We start from the raw sequence: 13,668 nt of genomic DNA on the forward strand, positions 1-13,668 counted from the left end.
AAGTTGAGTTTGTGTCATGGAGTTTTACAGAAGATGAGTTCATTAGCGGAACAAGGACCATGCAGGCAAGGGGGTGTGTTAGGTAGGTTTTCACAGAAGAGAGGGGAACAGAGGAGCTTTATTCAGGTGAGTTGGAGATGGGGGATGATTGCAGGATGGAGGCGGAGTAACCAGGTGGGTTGAAAAAACTGAGACAGTGTGAAAACTACAGATAGAGAACATTTGGTCTATAGAGACAAGAGGAGGCAACTAAAACAGGTCAGTTTAGGACCAAAGCGAAATTCACAGTGAAGAATTGAAATACCTAATCCTTTTTTTTTTTTTTTTTTTACTTAAATGATTTATCCTCTGTGACGGGGGAATCCTGTTTCTTGGGGACCACTATCCAGCATGTATTCGTTTTTTTTTCTGCTTCAACACTTGATTTACAGCATGCGATAGACAGGCTTCTGCAGATTGATGAACAGATATTCAACCATTGAATTGTTAGGGTTGCTGGAGGGAAACAACTAAAACATTCTGGATAGCAGCCCTCGAGGACCAGGATTCCATCAGCCCAACTACTGATGCCTTAGCAGTAGGCTAAAAATACAGAACAAACATTTAAAGACAAGAGTCATAATCATCAAGGCAGGCCTCATGGGCCAAAAAATACCCGTGATTTTTTCAATAAAACAATGCAAAGACTATTTTATGGTGATTTTTTGTATTTGCACTTCTCAAAATAGGCCAGATAAACAATCTGAACATAAAAATGTTTGAAAGTGTCAACCTACATCAACAGGCTGAAGACAAAATTCTACATTCTAGAAATGTAAAAGAAGGCTACACACAATCCCTGATTTAGGTATTGACATGAATAATTGTTAGTTATTCATGTCAATAGATTTAGCTCGTTTTTAAACTGAAACTGATGAATAGTGGTTCAACCAGAGCTCCAGCAGCAGCTTGGCTACATCAGAACCAGCCCAGGCTCCAGCTGCTGCTTCCTCCTGTTTTCACACTTAGTTTCACAGTTCCAACAAAATAATTTCCACAAATTATACGGGTGTCTTGGGAGGATTTATTATCGTTTCTCATTTCTTTCTTCGTCAACCAACAGTGTGAAAACTATAGATAGAGAACATTTGGCTTAGATCTTGTATTTTATCTCCTTTATAGAGCCTGAACAGTCTTAAATTACTATAAAGTTGTACAATAACACAATATAAATAAATACCACAACAATAAATTATATTTCCCTCTTAAATAATCAAAACTAAATGCAGAATAGCATCTCTTCTGAGTTCATTGAATCCTTCTGTCTGTGCACAAAGAATTTATAACATAATTGTGGTGTGTATATGTACACAGTAAACAACAGGGAATTAAAACTTTATCAACTCCTTTTGAAGTGAATATTCCTTTACTTCATCGTTCATCAGTTTAACAACTTTTAACCTTTTTATTATTTCTTTAGCACACAAGATATCTCAAATTAGGCCTCTTAGACAGTTACACACATGTAAACACAATATTTGAAGATGTTGGTAACATTGGCCAAGTCGTGTAGTTTTCTTTTGGCCGAATGTGTGATGAAATATTTTCTAATAATGACTAAATTATAAAGCTTAAATGTATTAAAACATCTCATGATAATGATTTACTACGCATCATTTCTCAGGAACAGGCCGCCACGGAAACCAGCCAATGCCCTCCGACGACACTATCGTGATCAAGGTATCCAATCACAACACGCGATACTGCGACGTCAGGTTCAGCCATGATGTGGTTTTGAATGAGGAAGAAGCGGGAGATGTTAGTCTTCAATGAGTTTATTTTACATTTATAGACACTGTAAGGATATATGGATGTCTTCAGTTGTGGCTCAAAATGACACCACGTTTTCCGACTGCACAAGTTGCGACTTATTGCATTCCTGTGCGAATTTAAACATACTTCAGTAAATTAGCTGTGTAGCTAACAACGCTAGTTTGTATGCTAGCTAGACCGAGCTAATTCCAAGCGAACCGTTTTTTGTGCCGTTGGGACAGAAAAAAGGGAGAGTGCTTTATGCTGTGAGTGCTGGCCTTTAAAAACAACCTTAGCATGCCTACCTCGGTTGAATGAAACACATTGCCTGTATTTTGCTTGACTTTGTTGACAAACCGATAGCAGCTATAGCTTCTCTTTAAACCAGCGTTATCGTTTCTGAAACTTTTGAGCCATGCTTAATAAAATCTACGGATGGATTGAAACGAACTTTGCCATCCTTCGCAACGATGAACCAGCTGTGGATCACTCGCATGGGCGCTCTACTCCGAGAGATGCTCAAGTGAAAAGGAAAAGACCCATTGAATTGTAAGACTTTCTGCCCTACATCAAAACAGCATGTTTTGTGGATGTGTTTTCTTCTGTGCGCTCATAATGGAATATGTTATCAATGTCTTTGTTTTTAAAAGTTTGGAGGATGACCACATGATCGTGCAGGATGATTTAGCCATTAAGAAATCACGAATGGGTAATTAAATATTCGCACACATCATCGTGTAGTGTTCGGCTGCCACTCTTCTTACACTTTTGTGTTGGTTGATGTGATTCCAGGGGATCTCATTGATAGTGTCAAGAGTGCAGCTGAAGGATTAAAAAATCACAGCACAGGTGTGGCTACGTGGATGAAAAAAAATGTAAGCCCAACTTTGAGAAATATTCCACCTGCCTCATCTGGAGAGCCACAGCCCTCAACATCAGCAGCATCAGCCTGGACAGGAAGACCAGCGGTAACTTTCTAAATACCTTCACATTTTGTCATAATTCTTGTGTAATGTCTTGTTTATTGATCAATTCAACTGATCACAAGAAGCTTATATAAATATTGGAACTAATTTCCCTCACTTTTATAAAATCAATTAGACAAGATAATCAAAAACTTAAATTTGCACCACAGTGACTTCATCATTTCTAGTTTGTGTCCCCATTTTTATCATGGGTTTTATTCAAGCGAACATTATTGTTTTAGGAGTTGCTGCTTTTTGCAAATATGTTGGCAGTCACTTCAAAGAAAAAAAATGCAAATGTGTGTTTTATTTGACCATTTCTGGGATGTGTTTGGTCTAAGGTTGTTTCTCTGGATGAAACATTTGCTGCTCCATCTACAACTTTAGAGTGGAAAACAAACAAATCAGGTACGTTTATCTTTCATTACACACAATATCACAGCCTGTGATATAGTTGCAGGTTACTGGCAGTCAGATGTAGGTATTTACATTTTTGGTTTAAAGATGTGGTTGAATGAAAAAAAATTTAAAAACATATATTTTTTATATTATAATCAGTCAACCGGAGTTTTTCATGCAGACTGAAAATGAAAGTAGTCTTCTACATCTATCTCCTGCATTAGCATTTGCTAAAAATAGATAGTGAGAATCTAGGATTTGAAAATCCTCACATATCTACATCACATTGTGAATTAGCATTCATGGACTCGCCCATCTTGACTCATGACGGGAAAGGTTGTTGCTGTTTTAATGTCTGGGAATCAACAGAGGACGTCTCGGTTAGTTTAAGCTAACCGTTAGCAACACCACCACACGGCAGAAGCTCCTTCATGCTTATGTTGTTTATGAAGACAAAAAAACATCCACGCTACAAGTCAATGGTAGAGTTTCATTGCTGTTATCCAATCAGAGGAGAGATGCCCAAATATCAAGAAATAAGGCTCCAAAACCTGCTGTCTAAAGCTCAGCTGTGGTGTGGACTACTTTTAGGTCCAATAAATGGTGCACCGGCATATTTCCCCCCCCCCCCCCCCCCCCCCCCCCGAGAATGACTTTCAAGGCACTCATTCCTATTAGATAGAGACCACTGCAAATGTGTTGATTTAACAAGTAAACCACACCTTTAACATTGTTAAGGCCTTAAACTCCGAGGTTTTGGTCCTTTCTAATTTTTCCCCTCCTCTGTTCCAACCTCAGAGTGGCTGCGTAATGAGAAGTTCATCATGAGGTCAAAAGATTGTAGGCAACAAGTTTTCATGAATCCTGCACATCGTGAGGTGCCAAAAACAAATGGACACTCAATCAATGTGCCACTCTCCATCATACCCAAACTGCAACCCTCCCCACGCTTAGGCAGGCCCTTCAACCTCCGATCACACAGAACAACAAGGTAATTTTCATGTTGGTTCTCACTATGTACAAAAAAACCCATGTTGCTTTTTAGGATTGTTAGAAAACTGTCATTTTTGAATAAAACATTTTTTATCAGCAGTTTGTTAGGTGGTGTGGGCACAAGTAACTCCACCAGCATGTATGAGAAGACCTTTGCCAGTAAAATGGTGCAGAGTCCAACACACAGCGCCTTGTCAAACCGCTCACAGAAGAACAGACGCTACTGCACAGCACAAGAGGTACGATGTTTGGAAACGTTACTAACCGTTTGCCTTTTGATTTAGTTGTTTAACGCTGTGTTCTCTTTTTATTTATCAGTCTGTTTGTGAGGAGGAGAAAGAGATCTACAGGCAGCTTCTGGCTATGGTGTCAGGTGGTCAGTCATCTTTCCTTGACAACGGCAGCTCACACAACGTTGTGAGGTCAAACAGAGATTTGTAAGTATGCAAATAAATACAACATCAATGCTATAATCAAATTAGTGGAGATATTCAGGGAGATTCAAAAAAGGACAGTGTTTGCAGCTGTAGAAGCCTTTTTGCGATATTGATATATTTTTTTCTGCTATAATTTCAGCATGAGCAGGTGGTAGAAATCTTGTTTTTAGCAAAACCATTTTATTTTACAACTAAAGGTTCACAGGCTGCACATGCATTTAGTCATATTTTTTGTGACTGAAATAGGCGAGTGGAAAAGCAGCTGATTCCGTTTTGGTTGCTGTCGGTTTCTCTACGGTAATTGACTTTTCTTTTTGCCGTCTCATCAGCGGCAGCTTTCTCACCAGCCACAGACCGTTACAGGTCTCTTCTGCTGCTGGGTCAGTGGCAGGAAGAACATCAGAGGAACCTAGTAGCACCCCTAGTCCTAGAGAGATTTCTAGTCCGTGCTCCAGTAACCACCCCAGTCCAGTGAGAGCCTACAGCAAGACAGAGAACCAGATGTGGTCTCAAGACGCAGACCTCAGCTCCAATAGAGAAGCTGCTCTCACATCAACTCTGCAAGACAGTAACTCTCAGGACACCCAATCGTCAGGTAGGGTACCTGCACAAGAACTTATAAATACATAATTCATATTTTGTGTATCTCATTATTTTTGTAATGTAATCTTTTTATTTGTAGCTCATGATGGGGACTCCGTAATTCTTGTCAGTGACAAAAAAGGCAAAAAGCAAGACAGCTCAAGGTAAGTATTTAATTGTCTAAGTTGTTTAATCTGCCTTTTAAATCCCAATTTATTCTAGTTTTAGGTGTAGTTTGATTAAATTATTGATATACATTAATTAGCATTGACATCTACACATTTACACATCATTTTATTTCAAATTCGTTGTGAAATTCCATCTGTTAGTAAAGGCATCTCTATGACAAACTCCCTGTTTTCTGTTGAACAGAGTGCCGTGTTTCCAACCTGAGTTATGGATAAAAGAATTGTAAGTTCAGTCGAGCTGCGCATTATTTTCTCATTGGTGTCTTTGAACGGGGAAGAAGAAAACATGCATCTGCTTTTTGCCCAGTACGAACATTTATGACTCTCGAGCGAGAGAAAGAAGACGACATATAGAGGAGCAGGAAGCTCTGGCCGCCCAGTTGCTTCGACAGGTTTGTTCTCCTACCACAGAGGCCATATTTGTAGTTTTTTCTCATAGCTGTTCTAACTTTTTGTCATTCTTGGTCCGCAGCGTTTATCCGACCAGGAACAACAAAGCCCAGATGTCGAGGTCCTCGTTCGAGTTCCGTTGGTGGATGAGGTTCCTTTGCCTCTTGTGATAGAGGAGCAGGAGGCTTTGGAGGAGAAACCAGAATTTCCTGAACTCACAGAGGTGGGGTCATGGTGGAAAAGCTGATACTAAACTTGCTTCCTGTTGTCTTAAGTGGTTACAGCGCTAGATGAAGTCTGGTAGAACATCTGTTGATGACCAGAGTGCTTCTGCTTGTGTTTCCACCTCTCAGGCTTTTACTGTTGTAGCTGCACCAGGATTTAGCTTTAAACAGTGTTTCCATCTTTAATGATTTTCATGTACCTTTTGTTTGAAGGAAATGGAAGCTGAGGTGGACAAGGCGCTGATGAAGGGGGGAAGTCCTCATGAAATACTAAGTGAGGGATTTGGTCTCAGCCTTACACGGAAAGACCTGCAGACGCTCAGCAGCCTCAACTGGCTCAACGATGAGGTGAGAACGTCCAATATTAAAACTGTATGAACTATGAGCCATAATTGTTCACTATAAGGACATTCATTTGGATTTGTGCTCAATGCCAGAAAAATGGAAAAGTCTGTTGTTTTTTTTTTAAAGTATGACCAGATTTTTCTTTATGCATTTCTGGTTGAGTCACACTAGTCTTTTAATGTCTCAGGTGATCAACTTTTACATGAACCTGTTGGTGGAGCGCAGCAAGGAGCCCGACCTGCCATCAACCAACACATTCAACACCTTTTTCTACCCTAAGCTGCGCAGCAGCGGCTACTCTGCTGTGCGCCGCTGGACCAAAAAGATGGACATCTTTTCTAAAGACATCTTATTGGTTCCTGTTCATTTGGGGGTACACTGGTGCCTCTGTGTAAGTCACATGACTGTAATTCAGAAACTGGAACTTATTCTTGAGGTTTATTTCATTCTGTTGTTTTGTTTCTGTACTCAGGTGGTGGATTTCCGTAAAAAGTCCATCATGTACTTTGATTCTATGGGAGGAAGCAATGATGAAGCATGCCAAATATTGTTGTAAGTCTTGTCACGTAATGTTGATCTGTTCACCAGAAACGACACAAATAATTATTTTTAAACGTTATTTACAGTGACTACCTACAGCAGGAAAGTAAGGACAAAAAAGGCAAAGAAATGGATACCTCAGGCTGGACTCTGCACAGCAAAAAGCGCAGCGTAAGTTTGACTCGCAGAAGGCTCTCAGTGTCACGTGAAAGGTTGTTATTGATTCGGACTTGTTGAATAAATGTTGTGTTTAATCTATTGCATACCAAAGCTGACTACTTCTGTAGAAAATATTAAAACTATACGTACGTTCAATCGCACATTTAACTGTACACATTTTAAACAAGGGACAGCAGTAGCTCACGAGGTAGAGCGGGTAGACCAGTAATCAAAAGGTTGCAGTTTTGATCTCTGCTTCCACCAGAGAATGCTTCTGTTGTGTCCTTGGGCAAGACACTTAACCCACCTTGCTTGCTGGTGGCGGTCGGAGGGATCGGTGGCTCCTGTGCTCTGCAGCCTCGCCTCTGTCAGTGTGCCTCAGGGCAGCAGTAGCTACATTGTAGCTCATCCTCACCCGTGTGTGAGTGGGTGGATGATGCGAAGCGCCTTGGGGGGGTTGTAGGACCCTAGGAGAGTGCTGTACTAAAACAGGTCATTTACCATTTAATTTGAATCAGTCTTCCTAATTTGCTTGTAGGAAATCCCTCAGCAGATGAATGGAAGCGACTGTGGAATGTTCACATGCAAATATGCAGATTACATAACCAAAGACAAGCCAATCACCTTCACACAGGTAATCACTAATAAATAATCCAGTGTTGGCCGGTAAATAATAGTGTCCTGTAAATGGATGACCTCTTCTGTTCCGACCGACAGAAACACATGCCCTACTTCAGAAGAAGGATGGTTTGGGAGATTGTGAACCACAACCTCTTGTGATGTCACTATTGTGATCGAGACGTCTTACAGTCGCCCTGCATGACTTAACTTTGAGCGACATTCCTCAGGAGGATCTATTTTTTCCCACAAAGACTTGCACACCAGCTCTGTTTCTATTCTCAACGGTCATTCAAGCCCCCAGCGGAGATTTGCTGATGGGATGTTGCTGGAGCACAAGTCACTGCCTCCCGGACCTTTCCTGCAGCTCCGTCACGTTTTGGTGCATCAGTAGAGCATCAGCATAGCAGCTGAAACACTGCGTTTTCTGTTACCCTGCCACAGCTGAATTTGACCAACAAATCATACTCTGAGGTCTTACCTTTGTTTCTTAAATCCAAGAAGCCAACAATGTTCTTTGTTTGGTGCAAAAAAATATATATATATATATAACTTTGCCTCGGGAACAAGGACTCCCACTGAACACCTGCAGAGCATATAGGCTAAAATCGGTTTCTGTATCCGAGCATGACATGTTTTGTTCTTGTCATGCAAAAGGGCTACCAACGACCAACTATTATTGGTTATTCCAGATGAGTAAAAAATAGTCTGTTAGGTTTTTGATCTTTTTACTCACTGCTGCAGATTGTTGTTTAAAATATTTCTTTTAAAAACATGACATTCCCTCAGAGTATGATTTATAATGAAAGTAACGTCTTTCTGATTCTAATGTAACTGATCGGTTACAATGTTACACAGCAGGGTGAGAAAACTTTTGCCAGTTATTTGTTTTTCTTGATAAGATTTTAAATTAAAGTCTATTTTCATGTACTTGAGCGTCTTTTGGTTCTACAGCAACTTTTGTGGCATATTCAGTATATTTTGAATTTTGTACATACTTAAAACATATACAGTCAACTGTGTAAAAACATTTTTTAATGTATTTGCTATTTAGACAAGTTGTTTAAAGAAATAAATTATCCAGTTTTGTGACGTTTGTGTCTTCGTTCATCAATTCTGTATTCTGGCAAGCCATCCTGTAAAAGCAGAGAAAAATCTTTGCTACTGCAACGGTTGGTGTAGATTTCTTGGCTTTCAATTCTGGCTTGGAAGGTCGAATTCCAAGTTTAATTCTGATTCATCTCAACTATGAGATATACCCCTAATTAACCCTCAGGCATCACTTCCTCTTGTGACCTTAGAGGACAAAAATGTCCGCTCATAAAAGTGGCTATAAAACATGTATACAGTCATAGATCTGGTCAACAACTTCAGTCCTGCTCAAACCTTTATATTTTAATCATTTTGAGGATTTTAACCCTTCAAAGTCCAGTTTGATTACTCAATGTCTTCTGTAATTAAAAAAAAGTTATTTTCCAAAAAATCTATTTGCCTCCAGCCAGGTGCATAAACATCTTCGTCGTCTTCGTCTTCCTCCACTTATCCGGGTCCGGGTCGCGGGGGCAGCATCCCAATTAGGGAGCTCCAGGCCGTCCTCTCCCCGGCCTTGTCCACCAGCTCCTCCGGCAGGACCCCAAGGCGTTCCCGGACCAGATTGGAGATGTAACCTCTCCAACGTGTCCTGGGTCGACCCGGGGGCCTTCTGCCGGCAGGACATGCCCGAAACACCTCCCCGGGGAGGCGTCCAGGAGGCATCCTGACCAGATGCCCAAACCACCTCAACTGGCTCCTTTCGATCCGGAGGAGCAGCGGTTCTACTCCGAGTCCCTCCCGAATGTCCGAGCTCCTCACCCTATCTCTAAGGCTGAGCCCGGCCACCCTACGGAGGAAACTCATTTCGGCCGCTTGTATCCGCGATCTCGTTCTTTCGGTCATTACCCAAAGCTCATGACCATAGGTGAGGATTGGGACGTAGATCGACCGGTAAATCGAGAGCCTGGCTTTCTGGCTCAGCTCCCTCTTCCCCACGACAGATCGGCTCAGCGTCCGCATCACTGCAGACGCCGAACCAATCCGCCTGTCGATCTCCTGATCCCTCCTACCCTCACTCGTGAACAAGACCCCGAGATACTTAAACTCCTCCACTTGAGGTAGGACCTCTCCCCCGACACGGAGGTGGCAAGCCACCCTTTTCCGGTCGAGAACCATGGTCTCAGATTTGGAGGTGCTGATCCTCATCCCAGCCGCTTCACATTCGGCCGCGAACCTACCCAGCAAGAGCTGAAGGTCAGAGCTGGATGAAGCTAGGAGGACCACATCATCCGCAAAAAGCAGAGACGAGATTCTCCTGCCACCAAACTCGACACACTCCACACCACGGCTGCGTCTAGAAATTCTGTCCATAAAAGTGATGAACAGAACCGGTGACAAAGGGCAGCCCTGGCGGAGTCCAACCCTCACTGGGAACAGGTCCGACTTACTACCGGCTATGCGGACCAAACTCACGCTCCTCTGGTAAAGGGACTGAATGGCCCTTAACAGAAAGCCACCCACCCCATACTCCTGGAGCGTCCCCCACAGGGTGCCCCTGGGGACACGGTCATAAGCCTTCTCCAAATCCACAAAGCACATGTGGATTGGTTGGGCAAACTCCCATGCCCCCTCCATCACCCTTGCAAGGGTATAGAGCTGGTCCACAGTTCCACGGCCAGGATGAAAACCACATTGCTCCTCCTCTATCTGAGATTCAACTATCGATCGGACCCTCCTCTCCAGTACCTTGGCGTAGACCTTTCCAGGGAGGCTGAGGAGTGTGATCCCCCTATAGTTGGAACACACCCTCAGGTCACCCTTCTTAAAGATGGGGACCACCACCCCGGTCTGCCACTCCCTAGGAACTGCCCCCGATGACCACGCAATGTTGTAGAGACGTGTCAACCATGACAGCCCTACAACATCCATAGCCTTGAGATACCCAGGACGAACCTCATCCGCCCCCGGGGCTCCGCCGCTGTGTAGTTGTTTGACTATCTCAGCAACTTCTGCCCCCGAGATCGGACAGTCCATCCCCAGGCCTCCCAGCTCTGGTTCCTCCTCGGAATGCGCATTGGTGGGATTGAGGAGCTCCTCAAAGTATTCCTTCCACCGTCCGACTATAGCCTCAGTTGACGTCAGCTGCTCCCCATCCCCACTGTAAACAGTGTGAGCCAGTTGCTGCCTTCCTCTCCTGAGGCGCCGGACAGTTTGCCAGAACCTCTTTGGAGCCGATCGATAGTCTTTCTCCATGGCCTCACCAAACTCCTCCCACGCCCGAGATTTTGCCTCGGCAACTGCCACTGCTGCACCCCGCTTGGCTATCCGGTACCTGTCTGCTGCCTCCGGAGACCCACAGACCAGCCACGCCCTGTAGGCCTCCTTCTTCAGCCTGACGGCTCCCCGAACCTCTGGTGTCCACCAGCGGGTACGGGGGTTGCCACCACGACTGGCACCGGCCACCTTACGACCACAGCTAGCAACAGCCGCCTCGACAATCGCAGAGTGGAACAAGGCCCACTCGGGCTCAATGTCCCCCACTGCTCTCGGGACGTGGTCAAAGCTCTGCCGGAGGTGGGAGTTGAAGACCGTCTTGACAGGTTCTTCTGCCAGGCGTTCCCAGCAGACCCTCACTATGCGTTTGGGTCTGCCAGGTCTACGCGGCATGTTCCCTTGCCATCTGATCCAACTCACCACCAGGTGGTGATCAGTTGACAGCTCCGCCCCTCTCTTCACTCGGGTGTCCAAAATATACGGCCGCAGGTCAGATGATACGACTACAAAATCTATCATCGACCTGTGACCTAGGCTGCCCTGGTACCAAGTGCATAAACATACTAATTGTTTTTGTTTTCTACACTTTGTAGTTCTGTAAGAGAGTCAAACTTATTTACCCATCAGAGGTCAGGTTGACCTTTTGACTTCAACACAAACAGCAGAAGATCTAAAGAAATGTGTGGAGTTTCTCACCTGGGCCACAAATGGAGAAATGACTGAATTTGGTGGTGAACAGTAAAAATCACAAGTTTGGCTACTTTTCTTCAAAATAAATCCCCAATATCACAGAATGCATGATTGTATTTTTGCAGATGTTACAGGATCAAAAACTGTGGTCTGAAAGGAAGTCAATGGGACGTTTTTGTCCATGATGGTCATGAGAGGATGGTAACTTTTAAATCTTTTGCTACACAAAAACTATTGATGCAAAAAATGTTATTTTTTTTTTAGATATTTCATAACATGACCAAGACTGATTTGTAATAAATACCCAAGGCAGAAAAGGTGTTTGGAAAATAACTTTTTCTGTGTGTGTGTGTGTGTTATAAATTGCTGCAATGGCATTGAGTAATCAAACTGGATTTTGAAGGGTTAAAATCCTCAAAACGATTAAAGTCCATATAGGTTCAAGCAGGACTGCAGTTGTTTAACAGATTTATGAAAAAAAGCACAACAAATATGAATGCATACATTTTTTCATAGCCACTTTTAGGAGTGGATGCTTTTGTCCTCAAAGGTCACAAGAGGGTAGTGTTTTTTTTTCTTTTCCATAATGTTCCCTTGGTCGTTTTTCAAAATTCCAAATTGAATTTCAAAATTTGTCAAGAGACAGGTTTTGCAACAAAATTTCATACCATATGCACAAATACTGCTAAAAGGGCTTCCAAACAAAAAGGGGAAAACTGCCCAAATAAACAAAAATAGGTCGAGTGATAGGTCATTGCTAATGCTATTTAGCACAAAGGTGATTTCACAAATCAGAATTTGTTTTTATTTTATTGTAGTTGGGCAAAGGTGGATTCAGAGATGGGGAGATTTCACGTTTCAGAGCTAATGAGTGTTTTGTGCATCTCCAGTCAAACTGAAGTATAGCATTATTTAATAAAAATCACTTAAAAAACACAAACTACAGTGGAAAAACATTTATTTAAAAAATCAAACCAAGTGAGAAGTTTTCATTTGGAAGGAATTTGCATGTTTTCCCTCTTCCAAGGAAAGCATAATCCAGCATGGTGGTACAAGTATTACTGGGGAGAAACCGATGCGGAAAACAAGACTTACACGTTGTCCTCACATATGAAACTTTGAATGGCCTTCAGCTATAAGTGATAGCAATCCAAAATTAGCAGCAGCAGTGGGTACTTCAGTTCAAGCTGACTTTACATCAATGTTCAGGACTGAAAACGATGTTCAGACATGTCAGTTTCTATATTTGTGTTCTGAGTAGTTTAAGAAAACACTTTTTAACATTTGCAGTGCATGAAAACAATTCCAGTCAGATAAGAAGCCCAGAAAACTGAGTAGCGTTTCACAATCCCTTCCAGTGAAGTCTAAGGCATTTCTGTGTGAGTCATTTCAAAGGGATGGATGCTGGAGAAGATGAAATAGCAGGGAGTGGAGTCACGTTTTAAGCACAAATATGTTGTTTTTAAATAAAACCTTTCAAACACACAAAAACAAATAGCTTGTGGGTCATTGACTTCATAACTCCCTTTTTGTACTAATTTGTTCACAAATAATGAACCAATTCAAACAAAAAATTCTAGTAAAAGATAAAAGCCATGAAATTTGAAGCCACATTGTGTGGCGGTGATGTGTCTTTTGGATGTTTTTCTTATTGCATTTATATGGATGGCAATTATTGCATAGATGACTGATCTCGGGCATAGCTTCCAAACATTGAATGGATGAGTTAAAGGATGTGGACACAGAACCAGCTGTGAGCAGTCTAAGACCGACTGCATTTGGTCGCTTCCTGTTAACCTTGTACACAGTCTTGAGTTGCAAAATGAGGTAAGTTGAGGTTTTGAGCACAATTATTTCACTGTCACTGATCCCATCTGCTTTGGGTTTGACTGTAACAGCTTATCTGAAACTAACACTAACAAACATAAATATCATTATGATCTGGAGTCATGCAAAGAAAAAAGTGCCAACAATCATGACACAAGCTTTGTAAAAATGTATGTTAAAACATTAAAAATGCTTTGACTTCAACAATAAACCA

General features: G+C 42.3%; 1 protein-coding gene across 2 annotated transcripts; it reads left to right on the top strand.

Moving 5' to 3' along the window:
• The first annotated feature begins 2,036 nt into the window (after positions 1-2,036).
• On the top strand, positions 2,037-7,977 carry senp1 (SUMO specific peptidase 1). 2 transcript variants are annotated; one of them, XM_015967905.3, is made up of 18 exons: positions 2,037-2,340; positions 2,442-2,500; positions 2,584-2,759; positions 3,098-3,164; positions 3,954-4,146; positions 4,246-4,387; positions 4,467-4,585; positions 4,915-5,180; positions 5,268-5,331; positions 5,540-5,578; positions 5,663-5,747; positions 5,828-5,968; positions 6,183-6,317; positions 6,502-6,705; positions 6,787-6,866; positions 6,941-7,025; positions 7,552-7,647; positions 7,731-7,977. In XM_015967905.3, the coding sequence occupies exons 1-18, from the start codon at positions 2,207-2,209 to the stop codon at positions 7,791-7,793; spliced, it is 2,148 nt and encodes a 715-aa protein (XP_015823391.1). In that variant the 5' UTR covers positions 2,037-2,206; the 3' UTR covers positions 7,794-7,977. The 2 variants fall into 2 exon arrangements, with proteins under 2 accessions (XP_015823391.1, XP_015823392.1); XM_015967906.3 differs by having other exon boundaries at positions 4,249-4,387.
• Positions 7,978-13,668: the final 5,691 nt, after the last annotated feature.

The sequence above is a fragment of the Nothobranchius furzeri genome, chromosome 15 (genome assembly GCF_043380555.1).
Source record: "Nothobranchius furzeri strain GRZ-AD chromosome 15, NfurGRZ-RIMD1, whole genome shotgun sequence".
In the NCBI taxonomy this organism is placed as follows: domain Eukaryota; kingdom Metazoa; phylum Chordata; class Actinopteri; order Cyprinodontiformes; family Nothobranchiidae; genus Nothobranchius; species Nothobranchius furzeri.

What these genes read in the sequence shown, in the direction of transcription:
- senp1 (XM_015967905.3), top strand. Translation starts at nt 2,207, where the DNA reads ATGCTTAATAAAATCTACGGATGGATTGAAACGAACTTTGCCATCCTT. An exon ending in GCTACTGCACAGCACAAGAG is followed by an intron (nt 4,388 to 4,466) that starts GTACGATGTTTG and finishes TTTATTTATCAG; the next exon opens with TCTGTTTGTGAGGAGGAGAA. An exon ending in AGCCAATCACCTTCACACAG is followed by an intron (nt 7,648 to 7,730) that starts GTAATCACTAAT and finishes TCCGACCGACAG; the next exon opens with AAACACATGCCCTACTTCAG.